The sequence below is a fragment of the Oreochromis aureus genome, linkage group 7 (assembly GCF_013358895.1).
Source record: "Oreochromis aureus strain Israel breed Guangdong linkage group 7, ZZ_aureus, whole genome shotgun sequence".
NCBI classification, from domain to species: Eukaryota; Metazoa; Chordata; class Actinopteri; order Cichliformes; family Cichlidae; genus Oreochromis; species Oreochromis aureus.
In genome coordinates this window covers 60789151-60802389 of record NC_052948.1, presented here as the reverse complement: position 1 = coordinate 60802389, position 13239 = coordinate 60789151, and the positions used below count along the sequence as shown (strand labels likewise).

Genomic DNA, 13239 nt, shown 5'->3' with positions numbered 1-13239 from the left:
GAACTGCAGCACTACAGACGCTTTACTTGGATCAGGCAAAGAGAAGGTTGCAGTATTACAGCTGCATTTAAGCCGGTTACACAGTCAGTAATGTGAATGTCAGATATTAATGAAGGTATTCAAGATTAACAACATGGTGGTCTTAACAGCTTATTACTCATAAAGCCTGCAAAATCAGTTATTGTCTGACTCTGAGCAGCAGTGTAAAACATCTGATTTAACTTACTGTAAAATTTTATTTTAGTTCATATTCTAATATTTCTGTCAGAAGGTCAACTTTAGTAACACCCATCATGACCGAGCTGTTATCTTTAATGTATTTTAGTTGGAGTCTGGTCTACTTGGCAGCATCTTTTTCAGTATTTGGAATTTTTGGTTGTTGTTTGTCTATCAAGAGTCAGTGTGATGAGTGTGTTGAGCTGTGAGGGCCACCGTACTGTTCTCTTTACAAGTTATTATCCTCAGATTTCACAGAATCATAATTGTACTAGCTTTTAATATGATATAAGGTAAACCACTCCAGGTCGGGGATGAGTTCCTGCCCCAAGTGGAGGAGTTCAAGTATCTCGGGGTCTTGTTCGCGAGTGATGGGAGAAGGGAGCCGGAGATCGACAGACGGATTGGTGCTGCGGCTGCAGTGATGCGGATGCTGCACCGGTCCGTCGTGGTGAAGAGGGAGCTGAGTGTAAAAGCGAAGCTCTCAATTTACGAGTCGATCTCGTCCCTACCTCACCTATGGCCACGAGCTGTGGGTAGTGACCGAAAGAACGAGATCGCGGATACAAGCGGCAGAAATGAGCTTCCTCCGAAGGGTGGCTGGCCTCTCCCTTAGAGATGGGATGAGAAGTTCGGCCATCCGGGAGGGGCTCAGAGTAGAGCCGCTGCTCCTCCACATCGAAAGGAGCCAGTTGAGGTGGTTCGGGCATCTGACAAGGATGCCTCCTGGGCGAGGTGTTCCGGGCATGTCCCACCGGGAGGAGGCCCCGGGGCAGACCCAGGACACGCTGGAGAGATTATATCTCTCGGTTGGCCTGGGAACGCCTTGGTGTTCCCCCGGATAAGCTGGAGGAGGTGGCTGGGGAGAGGGAGGTCTGGGCTTCTCTGCTTAGGCTGCTGCCCCCGCGACCCGGCCTCGGATAAAGCGGATGAAGATGGATGGATGGTAAACCACTCCATATACTGGTCAAAGGAATTTGCAAAGAAAAGCGTCTGGACTTCTTTGAGTTGCTTGAAGACGTTTCACCTCTCATCCGAGAAGCTTCTTCAGTTCTAAGGTCAAATGGCCGAGAGTCCCAGATTTAAACCCAGTGGGAGTAAGAGGCCATCTATGTCCACTGTGAGCGACCATCTTTGAACAGAGGCGGTGGTTTACGACACCAACTGTCTGCCATCTATAATCCAGTTTTGAGTTCCCTCCCAGACGCCTGCGCCCACTCACATCCTGGGCCATCTGACCTCAGGAATTCACATGACAAGGTGGGGCCAGGTTTCACAATGAGCTCACCCGAAACCCTGGCTGATTAGGTACCACACCCGCTTTCTCACACCTTGGCTCATGTGATTAGAGGATCACCAGGGGGTCCTTTGTCCCTCTTTGGGGGGGATACTCCCACTGGGTTTAAATCTGGGACTCTCGGCCATTTGACCCTAGAACTGAAGAAGCTTCTCGGATGAGAGGTGAAACGTCTTCAAGCAACTCAAAGAAGTCCAGACGCTTTTCTTTGCAAATTCCTTTGACTACGATGACCTGGATGACTGAGAACCTTCACAGACACTCCATATACTCATCCTGACTGCCAGCCTTCAATTTCCTACTGCTGCTGTTTCACAATAAAAGCACTTGTGAAATAATCAGTTTTATTGTGAAACAGTTACAGGAAGCAATGCGTTTTCAAAAAGGGTCAAAAGATGAATTATTTTTCCTTTTGGCCTCTCAGTTAGAGAATACCAGGTAATCAATATAACTCGAGAATACTGAAATACTGCTTTGACGCTGAACTCTTACTAATGTCTTTTCTGCTGTGTCGTCAACAAATTGGCTGAAAATCTTGAGGGATACATCTTTAAAACACAAAAAACCCAGCTGGAAGAAACTCTTAAATCCAGAACACCAACAAGTCTTAAGAAGGTCATGAGCGTCAGTGTGAAGGAACATCAGATGAAAACTCAACTGCTGATGCTAAAATGAAACACCGTGCTACAATGCTGTTTTGTTTCTGGGTCCTGTGCCACAATTCAAGTATCTCTGCAGCTGCCTTGAATCAAGACTTCCTTCTGTCATCTGTCCTGCTCTTGCTGAACCACCTCCCCGGTCAGTGTGATGGTGTGTAGGTCCGGGTATGTCTGCTGCTGCTGCCCGCTGCCCCTCTGAGCCTCAGCCTGCGTCAGCGGGTGCACCATGGACATATGAACATTCAGGTTGTGGGCCTTCTCGAAACGTTTGCTGCACATCAAGCACTCAAACTCCAGGTCGGCCTCGGCTTTGTGTTTGGTCATGTGGTATTTCAGTGATGCTCGCTGGCGACATTGGAAGCCACAAACCTCACATCTGATAGGAGGAAAAAACAAGCAATTATAATTTCTCCTGTCTGGGGCTCTGGCTTTTAAACTGGGAAACGTGGGTTAGTTTCATTCCTCTCTCCCTCTCAAAAAAGTGAAATTCTGTTTGTCTTCTTATCAGTTCACTTACGGAGTTCCTCAGGGCTCAGTTCTTGTGCCACTATTTTTCTCCATTTTATTTTGACCTTTGAAAGTCTCGTTTCAAAGTTTTAATTCCAATAACAGAAGACGACTTTGGTCTCTAGGCTCTGAGTTCATCACTTTCCATACATATTCTGCATATAAAATTGTAGTGACGAAACATTTGAAATACTGTAAAATACATCCATCCATCTGCTTCTGCTTATCCTTTTCAGGGTCGCGGGGGGCACTGGAGCCTATCCCAGCTGTCATAGGGCGAGAGGCGGGGTACACCCTGGACAGGTCGCCAGTCTGTCGCAGGGCTAACACACAGAGACAGACAACCATTTGCGCTCACATTCACTCCCGCATTCACACCTGTGGACAATTTGGATTAATCAATTAACCTATCCCCACAAAATGCATATCTTTGTGGGAGGAAGCCGGAGCACCCGGAGGGAAACCACGCAAACACGGGGAGAACATGCAAACTCCACACAGAAAGACCCCGGTCTGATGGTGGAATCGAACTCAGTACCTTCTTGCTGTGCAGCAACAGTGCTAACCACCGTGCTGTCTTACTGTAAAATACAGTTCCAGAGAAATGATGATGAGGGTCATTTTCTGATATCAGTCAAAAAGGGTATTGACTGATCCCAGTGTTCTATTAACGTTTTGCAAATCCCTGAATTTGACCTGAGGCAGAGAAATAATTAGGCCGACGCTTCCGATGTTTTCATCACAGAAAACATAGGAAGCATTTAAAAGCAATTAAAGCTTTGTAAAATCAAGCTGAAGGCACCGAAAGAGTTTGATGGTACCTCGTGAGCTACAAAAATGTTAAAGGACTTACTGTAGTGGCTTGGCCCCTGAATGCCTCATCTGGTGAACTGATAGGTGTTTTCTTTGTTTGAAGGTTTGACCGCACTGGTCACAAATGTAATTCCTCTCCTCTGAAAGCACACAGACACGAGCATGAGCCACAAATTCAGACATTAAAGTAAGGTAAAAAAAATCTTCATAAACATTAATTTATGCAATGCTAACAATATATGCTTAGAAATGGAAATGACTGACTTAGGAACATCAGTACTGTGTTTCACGTGTCTGAGGAAATTTTTAGATTCGTATATCATTCTTCAGAAACAGCCTGAATGTGAAAAGTAAGCATACAAACACCTATAAAGAATTATTTCTCACTCAAAGCTGGATGACTAAAGCTGGAAAGCAATAGTCGTCGTTGATCTCTTTAGATCCATTTAGAAGCAGACAGTCAAACCTGACATCTCACCTGTGTGGATGAGCTTGACATGCCGCTGCAGGTAGCGGTCGATCATGAAGACCTTGTTGCAGCCAGGGTGAGGGCATGGTCGCTCCCTCACCTCCTCGTGATGCTCCTTGATGTGTTTCTAAAAAGTCACCAAACAAGAAAACAATTAGTTGTACATACAGACGAAGGCAGAGCACACTGCTGTGCTCTCATTCATTTTAACTGCTTTGCAGTTGAGGACTTCAGAGTGTAGTCAAGACAGCACAAAAGATCATCGGCTGCCCTCTCCCCTCCCTGATGGACATTTATTCCTCCCGCTGCCTCAGCAGAGCAGCAAACATTATCAAGGACAGCTCCCACCCTGGTTTTAACCTGTTCAGCCTGCTTCCCGCTACAGGTGCATCACAAAATCCCACAGACTCAAAAACAGTTTCTTCCCTAAAGCCATAACGACCCTGAACTCACACACCGATAACACAGAACCCCCCCTCCCTCTGTTAATACTGTCCATATGTATGTATATAGTGGCAGTAAACAGACCTCTGACAGCACTCTGTTCAGGGCTTGCTTCACCTTGCTGAAAACAGTTAAACAACATATAATAAAGAAACCCTTCTCCAATCATCTGAGACTGCCATCCCAAGTTTTTAAAGAAAGGCAAGCCAAGATTATTCACACACGAGATCAATACTGGTGCACAGAAACATGCACAACTGAAGGTGGCTTCATTTAACAGTGAACAGTGAATTCTGACCTTGAGACCATCGGGAGCTCTGTAGACAGCCGTACAGCCCTGATATGGACACTTGTAGATGTTGGGGAGCTCCTCCCTTTGAAAAAGAAACACACAGATTGTTAATCTGCATTTCTTCTAAAAAAAAAAACTGACTAAAGTTAACTGAAGCAAAGAATGAACTACACCAAAGAAAGAAAATGACATTAGTTCTTAGGCAGATTGAAGAAGTGTATATAAAGTGGACCTAATCTGCTTTTCTTATTTAGTGTGATACATATATACGGTTACAATGGTGGATGTTACAATTAAACAACTCTAGTTTTAAATGAGACACATTTATTTGCAAATAATCCCTGCGAGCCAGAGTCTCAGGCTGTAGTATGCTCTAAACTCTGTCTGGCAGGTTTTTCTGCTCATGGCATGACAATGTCACAGAGAGCGGCTATTCCTAATGTCTTCATCTCACACAGCTATCTGTGAGCACAGAAGCCCCACCCACCTGCTCTTCGGTGTGGTCTTAACGGGAGATGAGCTAAAACACTAATTTAGTAGAATCCAAGAATAAAACTATGGAGCTGGAAATGACCTTAATGGAAGCTGCATCACGTACCCTTTAGGTTTGAACTTGTTCTTCCAGCCTGGCTTGGGTCCAGGTTTCTTTCTGATTTTGGGCTCCTCTGGGGCCTTTGAGCTTCTTCTTCTCTTGTTTGGGACGTTGACCCTGTGGCCTCTAGAAGGATAAGGGGAAAATCAATTCAGTGAGAGCTTATGAGAGAAAGACATGGAACATATTCTATAACTGCAAAGATGGTCGCTGTCCCATCCCTGCCTCCAAAGAGCAAATTAACAGCTCAACCAGGAAACATGAGCCTGATGCCCTGATGTATGTGCGGAGCTGAGGTTCATTAGAGTAGCTGTGTGGTAGCAGGCACAGGCTTCTAATTTTTACTGTAGTAAAGTTTTTTTTCTTTTACCCTTTATCGTCAGAGTGTAACTGTGACTGTGGCCAGTCAGCAAACCTTTTAAGTAGTTTTTAAAGACTTGTGATTCTTTTCATGCTGCTTTTAAATCAATGTGGAGACCCATACTTAGAGGCTTCATAATAACAGTCTGCACAGCTGCTGAATGGCAAGACTTAACACTAAACTAATCCAATCTACATCGGCCGTTATCGCATTACATTCACAGGCTGATCTACGATAAAGGCCCCGCAGACCGGTGATAACAGATAGTGAGATAAGGCGGTGTTTCCACTCTCTTTACTTCACCACTGCAGGCCTGTCTTTTCTATTTGCACCCACCTCTTCTCTGAGTATGGCTCAAACTCCTCCTCATCAGACAGGCCTCCTTTTCTACCCTCTTCAAACTCATCTTCAGAGATGACCCTGGACACACACAAACACAAACAGATTATATTTAAGGTGCTGTTGATTTCTAGCAGTCTCTCTTGCACTCTTTTTTTTATTTATTTCAATTTCTAATAATTGCTAAACTACCAGTTATTATGAACTGTGGGACCAACCTGTCAGAAAGATCACTGTCAGCAGTTCTGTCCTCCAGCTGAGCCGGAGCAGGAGACAGGGCCTCCTCGTGACCTGTGTAATCTGAAGGAGAGAGGAGGAGGAGAAAATGTTAATATGAGTGATGATGAGGTCTTAACGTCTGTTTCAGTATGTGCAGAAAAAAAAAAAGTATTTTCTATATTTCAGCTGGACTGTCTGTACACATCAGTCTTTGACACCCTTCGAGTCTCCAAACATGAATACACATCTTTAATATTTTATCTTCCTGGAAACACTCATTTTCATTTCTTCAAAATGAACTGATATTTACACACACTGATGTGAATCACTCATATATTTTTATTTGATGAAAATAAAAAATATGTACATTTAAGTTAACGATGTTGTTTTGGTCAACTATGTTGTTTTTAAAGTGCTCTATAAATAAAGTTGGATTGGATTGGATTTAAGTGCAGATGGTGAAACTCCGGGTGAAAATCATCTGCAGGTCGATGATCGATTTTATAATAATTGTATGACCAGACCTGCAGCCATATGTTCTGGACTCTCAGGTAAAGAGAGGGGCTGAGCTTTCAACTGATCACTACTTGGTGGTGAGTTGGACCAGGTGGCGAGGGAGGATGCTGGAAAGACCTGGTGCACTTAAACGTATAGTGAGGGTGCGCTCGGAACGCCTGGCAGAGGCCCCGGTCTGTGAGATCTTCAACGCACACCTCCGGCAGAGCTTTAACAGCATTCCAAGGGAGACTGGGAACACGGAGTCCGAATGGACCAATGTCAGCACCTCCATTGCTGAAGCTGCTGCACTCAGCTGCGGCCGAAAGATGGTTGGTGCCTGTCATGGTGGTAACTTCCGAACCAAATGGTGGACACCAGAGGTGAAGGGAGCCACCAGGCTGAAGAAGGAGACACCTATCTCCGGGGGCGAGGTGCTGAGGGAGTTACAAAACTCCTGACTGGGCTGGTGGTTCCCAGTTTTAAGAAGGGGGACGGGAGGTTGTATTCCAACTATAGGGGGATCCCACTCCTCAGCCTTATGGTGAAGAGAGAGCTGAGTGTAAAAGTGAAGCTCTCAGTTTACCGATCTGCGTCCCACCCTCACCTATGGTCACGAGCTGTGGGTAGTGACCGAAAGAATGAGATCACGGATACAAGCAGCAGAAATGAGCTTTCTCTGAAGGGTGGTTGGCCTCTCCCTTAGAGATAGGGTGAGAAGTTCAGCCATCCGGGAGGTGCTCAGAGTAAAGCTGCTGCTCCTCCACATCGAAAGGAGCCAGTTGAGGTGGTTTGGGCATTGAATAAGGATGCCTCCTGGGCAAGTGTGTTCCTGGCATGTAGTCTCCTGTAGTGTGACTGCAGCAGGTGGCTGCCTGTCACTGAGCACAGTGATTTTCTGATTGTTGGGGTTTATCTCTGATCTTGTGCGAGTCTTTTATTGTACAACATAAAACATCTTGAAACAACTGAAGCTGTATAAGAGGGCTGATACACCTGTAGTCTCTGTGTCAGTCTGAACAACTGTAAGCATTCCCACCTTCGTTGTCGCCCGTCCAGTCATCAGGCGCTGAGCTCTGCGTCTGAGCCGTTGCTGCAGGTGGACTGCGCTGAACCACAGTACTAGTACTTCTCGATGAGGTCATTCCGTTCCCGCCGGATTGCTCCTCTTCATCTTCCTCGCCGTCTTGCTCTTGTTCCTCCTCCTCTGACATCACTCCATCACCCCTCCCACTCCCTAATGCTCTATTGCTCGAGCACTGGTTGGAGGTGGTGCTGCGCTGAGTGTCCATGATGTATCTGTGACCATCGACGCAGCCCCAAACAGCCTTTACGGAGCCCAGGCACTGGCCCTCCAGCACCTCCTTCAGGTCGGGGCAGGAGCGGCAGGCCTCTCCGTGGTGATGAGCCCAGGACACCAGACTGTGGAGGCACTTTGTGTCTGAGGTAAAGGATGAAGGAGCTGAAGAAAATAGAGGAGCCTGTCAGAACAGTTCAACTTATGTAACTTCAGCAAGATGGAGTGAGGAAGTAATGTTTTACTTACTTGATGAGCAATGGTTTACAGAGGACTCTGGACCCTTTGCATTCTTCCTGAAACAAACACAAACACTTCCACATGTTTTTCTGCAGTAAAAACAATTTATAGTCACCCTCAGTTAGACATATTTGTTTTCTTTATTGACTTACTGATTTTTCAGGTTCTCCTTCCCCACAGGGGGGAGGTTGACTCTCTGCAGAAACCGGATCAGGATGCTTTGGCACTTGTAAAACTTTGCATGGCATTTCTTGCAAATAAATTCCGAAAGCCGAGGGTCACGGTCCACCTGGACCCCGACCAGCCTTTGGAAGTCTGTGTGGAACAGAAGGGGTGACTGGGCCACGGCGTCTGACTCCTCGTCTACGATACTGAGGGAATCCCGAGGCCATTTGTTGAAGGCGTGCCGCAAGCTGCGCGGGGAAAACTTCCCGTGACAAAGCCGGCAGACAGCAGCAGAGAGTCTACCTGTGGGGGCATCATAACTTGATTTCATCTTACAGCGCTCCCATAACACAATTTACTATTGTCCACATTAACAGAGAAATATACCATATACTTGATTTTCCTTGGTTTGTGCCAAACACACAGTATCTACCTCTGATTAAAGGCCCGTAACACTGTTTTTTCTGCACTGGCTTTGCAAAGTTAAGTAGTTTGAGAATCACATGACAAATATCCAACAATAACTTACACTAACATCAACTTCCTGTGTTTAAAACGGGCGTAGTGAGCCACTAACCTGAAGATCTGGACTTAGTCTCTGGATGTTTCTGGGTGTCTTCAGCTGTCGTCACATTGAAGTCTGCGTCGGCGTTTTTTTCTGTTGCGCTGTCATTCAGGTAGAAACTGTCTGTGGTTACAGCGGCAGTCTTCCGAGGTCGCCCTTTGTTTCCAGGTGACCTCTTCTCACAGGTGACATCCACTGGCATTGGCGTCCTGCTGAGCTTTTGCGGAGTCTCAGAAGACCTCGTATGTCTGCTTTTCTTCTTCATCGTTTATTGTTATTTTTGTCAGCAGCTGATCTCGTGAAGGCTGCCTGTGTCAGTGTAATAAACAACAAAATATTTAGCATTTCTGAGTTTTTGTTCCATTTAAAGACAACGACAGACACATACCAGGGTTTTTTGTGCTCACCAAAGAGGTTTTGCCTTTCTAAAAAACGCAAAATCACCAGGATTGTGATAGAAATATATTACCCATTTCCTATTTTTAATGAGATTTTATTTACTAAAGCTTAAATAATATTTTGTTTATGGCCAACAACAGGAAAATTCGTATGCTTCTGTGAAGTAAGGTACCACAGACTATTTACTTTAACTACAAATAGATCAGTCCTGCTTATTATGTTGCTCCAAAGTTTCATTTAGAACCAGAACCAGTTGTAAAATGTAAAAACTTATGAAATTACTGTCATCATTTAAACAAGCTGGCAGGAAGCGTGGATCAACGTGTACATACACTCACTAAGCACTTCATTATTATTATTATTATTATTATTATTATTATTATTATTATTATTATTATTATTGAGTACAATATGTTAGTAGTAAGTTGGACCTCTTTGTCCTTCAGAGTTGCCTTAATTCTTCTTGCTTTAGATTCAACAAGGTGCTGGAAACTTTACTCAGAGATTTTGGTTCATACTGACATGAAACCATCACACAGTTGCTGCAGACTGTTGGCTACATACCCATCATGTGAATCTACCACACACATCCCAAAAGTACTCTGTGACTGTGGATGTAATTTCAGTCCAGTTCAAGAAACTAGTTTGAGATCGTTTGAGCTTTGTGACATGGTGCATTATCCCATTGAAAGTAGGCATCAGAAGATGCATACGCTGTGGTCATAAAGAAATGGACATGGTCAGCAGAAATACTCAGGTAGGCTGTGGTATTTCAGTGATATTCAGCTGCTATTAAGGGGCACAAAGTGTGCCAAGAAAATACTCCTGCACCTTTACACCATCACCAGCAGCCTGAACTTTTGATACAAAGTAGGACAGAGCCATGATTTTGATGTTTTTTATGTCAAATTCAGACCAGGAAATGTTTTTTCACTCCTCTATTGTCCAGTTCTAGTGAGCCTGTGCAAATTGTAGCCTCATTTTCCTGTTCTTTGCTGACAGGAGTGACAATCAGTGCAGTGTTCTGCTGCTATAGCCCATCTTCTTCAACTTTCAGAGATGCTTTTCTGCATACCTTGGCTATACCGAGTGGGTGTTTGAGTTGTCACTGTCGTCCTATCAGCCTGAAGCACTCTGGCCACTCTCTTCTGACATCTGACATCAATAAGGTGTTTTCACCTGGAGAACTGCTGTTCACTTAATGTTTTCACTTTTTTGAACCATTCTCTGTAAACGTTAGCAATGGTTCTGTGGAAAAATCCATCAGTTTCTGAAATACTCAGACCAGCCGATCTGCCGCCAACAGCCATGCCACTGATGCTCAGTTTGAACTTCTGCGTTAGCAGGTCCTCATGCCTACATGCCTAAATGTACTATGTTGCTGCCACGTGATTGGCTGATTAGATATCTGTCAACGACCAGCTATACCTAATGAAGTGGTCGGTGAGTCCATGGGGCAGAACGAGGTTTTTCTCCTTCTTAACAAAACAGCTGTATAATAAATACAATTTTTTAACCTCATTTAATATTATCTGAAACCTTCGTTGTACTTTAAAGAAAATAATCAGTCCATTTGTAAATCTTCTGAGATACATTTAATAATTTTTCTCAGAAATCTTTAACATTGATGACACAGGAACTCCATCCATGGATAAAGTTAACAGGATACTAATGCCAATCAAGCCGCAGCACCTTTGATTTAAGCCTCCGATAAAACAAAAACCCTGACAATGGTCCCGGATATTGTTTTTACACTTCAGCATGATTTTGTTTAAAGATTAATTCAACTAGCGTTAGCTGGTTAGCATGAGTGAGCCTGCTACATTTGTTAGCTGACGTGTTAAAACACAACACACGTGACGTCATAATTACAGCACTCGTCATGGAGGGCCTACCGTGACTGTGCACAGATCCTAGCACTTGGAAAACATGCTGTTCTTAACGTACAAAGAGGTTTTCATTAGCCTGGAAAACAAACTGTGTGCTTTGTAGCTGCTCCCAGATGTAAACATTAGAACCCGGAAGCGCTACCGGAACAAAACACAGAGGGGTGATACCCAAGAGCGCCACCTGCCGTCCACAGAGAAGAGTCCGGAGAGTCCGAAGAGTAAAAGTATTGGGGTAAAATATAATTAATAAAATTCATGAAATAGTGACTTTTTAAAAATACTTTTATTTGCTCAGGCTTTCTTTAAAAATGAGAATGTGATAATAAAATAATAATAATAATAATAACAATAATAATATCCACTCATAAGCCATTATTTTGTGCCACTATTCTCAAATCAGGTTGCAGGAAGACGAAGCAAAGAAGCCCAGACCTGTCCCTTAAGGCGATCTTTAGCCTTCAAACTCAGGTCTTCTACCAAACACCTGAGACCTTAAGGGTCCTGTGCAGTATCTTTGCTGTTCCTAGGACTAGGCCAGGGGTCGGCAACCCGCGGCTCCGGAGCCGCATGCGGCTCTTTAGTCCTTATACTGCGGTTCCGCGTGGTTTGGGCAAATAAATTAGAAGTATTTAGCTGAAGTGTATTTTATTTATGTTAGTTCTTTTTAACTCGTAGTTCTAAATTGGAAGATTATTGTGACATTGAAATATAAAAATAAAATTATATTCTATTGTTTTTTCATCGCTCAAAATAAGAGTCACACTCGCGGAAGCCTCCACTGTGGAGGAATTTTGGCCAACTCCTCTTTGCATAATTATTTTTAATTCAGCCACATGGGGGGGGGGGGGTTTCAAGCATGAACACCACTCACTTCCAACTGGTGCCTGTTTAAGGTCTCTCTAAGTAAGACGATAACATCAAAAAAATGTGAAATAGAGTGGTCTTCATCCTGAAATATACACCAGGAAAGACCCTGCATGAAACATAATAAAGACAGTGTCGGGGCCCAACAGGACGGCAGTGACTCTGTGATAGACATTAACTCAGCTTTAGAGCTGGCAATGCCCAGGCCGTCTGCAATCACATATTTTAAAATGGCAAGAAGGTCTCATCCTGATAGTCTATTTTATATAATTGTGTTATTTCCAGAGGTGGGAATTAACAAAACACAAATACTTTGTACTTAAGTACAATTTTCTGATATCGGTTCTTTACTTGAGTAGTTTTTTTCTGACTACTTTTTACTTTTACTCCCTGCATTTTTAAACAAATATCTGTACTTTCTACTGCTTACATTGTCAAAACAGGCACGTTACGTTTGATTTAACGCATTTGGGGGGAGATATTATTTCTTCACTGTTAGCCTCCAAACTTTAAACCGATTTGACCCTGAACAGAAACACATAAAAGGTGGTCCTGTTCATTTATTAATCACCAGAGGATGTGGCATAAAAAGAGATGACGTGTGTACCAAACTCAGGGGTTAAAAGTGGGAAGGCGTTTTTGTTGTTGTTGTTGTTGTTGTTGTTGTTGTTTTTTGCCACAACACCTACTCCTACTGAAAAGGAGTGAGTAAAAATAAAGAGAGTGACGTTTTTTAAGTGACAGGTCATTTCAAATGAACGTTTCTGTCAGCGTCAGCAAACACACAAACTGGTTGTGTGCAGTTTGTCTCACAGTGTGTGGCTAGCTAAAGGTCCAGCTGCTGTATTTCACAGAGAGAGAAAAAAAGAGCTAAAGTCACTCAGAGATGGAGAAAGATAAGAAAAATAGGACGGGAGAGAAAGAAGAGAGCTTAGATTTAAAGGTAAGGACTGCTCAGTGGGGTCTGACAAACTGGTAATTTAAAGTCCTTATGTTTTTAAATCAGATATTGGCTCTGTAGGCAACAGAAAATAAAGATTTGTTTATTTATTTTTTTAATTTTCCTTCTTTTTCTTCTGACTTAAGCTGAGTATAAGTAGAATTAAAAATAGCTTAA

General features: G+C 43.6%; 1 protein-coding gene across 1 annotated transcript; it reads right to left on the bottom strand.

The window, feature by feature from the left end:
* Positions 1-1667: 1667 nt before the first annotated feature.
* On the bottom strand, positions 1668-11394 carry znf276 (zinc finger protein 276). Its single transcript, XM_039614346.1, has 12 exons — positions 11265-11394; positions 8983-9279; positions 8393-8708; positions 8250-8296; positions 7743-8165; positions 6208-6289; positions 5987-6070; positions 5296-5415; positions 4704-4779; positions 3971-4088; positions 3533-3632; positions 1668-2548 (listed from the first exon to the last, which is right to left on the bottom strand). Exons 2-12 carry the CDS (start codon positions 9233-9235, stop codon positions 2278-2280), a joined length of 1890 nt encoding a protein of 629 aa, XP_039470280.1. The 5' UTR covers positions 9236-9279; positions 11265-11394; the 3' UTR covers positions 1668-2277.
* Positions 11395-13239: the final 1845 nt, after the last annotated feature.

Excerpts from the sequence above, each read along its gene's own strand:
- znf276 (XM_039614346.1), bottom strand. The coding sequence starts at position 9,235 with ATGAAGAAGAAAAGCAGACATACGAGGTCTTCTGAGACTCCGCAAAAG. Across the intron at positions 8,166-8,249 it reads TGTAAACCATTGCTCATCAA|CTCCTTCATCCTTTACCTCA; the intron begins GTAAGTAAAACA and ends TATTTTCTTCAG. Across the intron at positions 6,290-7,742 it reads CTGGACGGGCGACAACGAAG|ATTACACAGGTCACGAGGAG; the intron begins GTGGGAATGCTT and ends TCTCTCCTTCAG.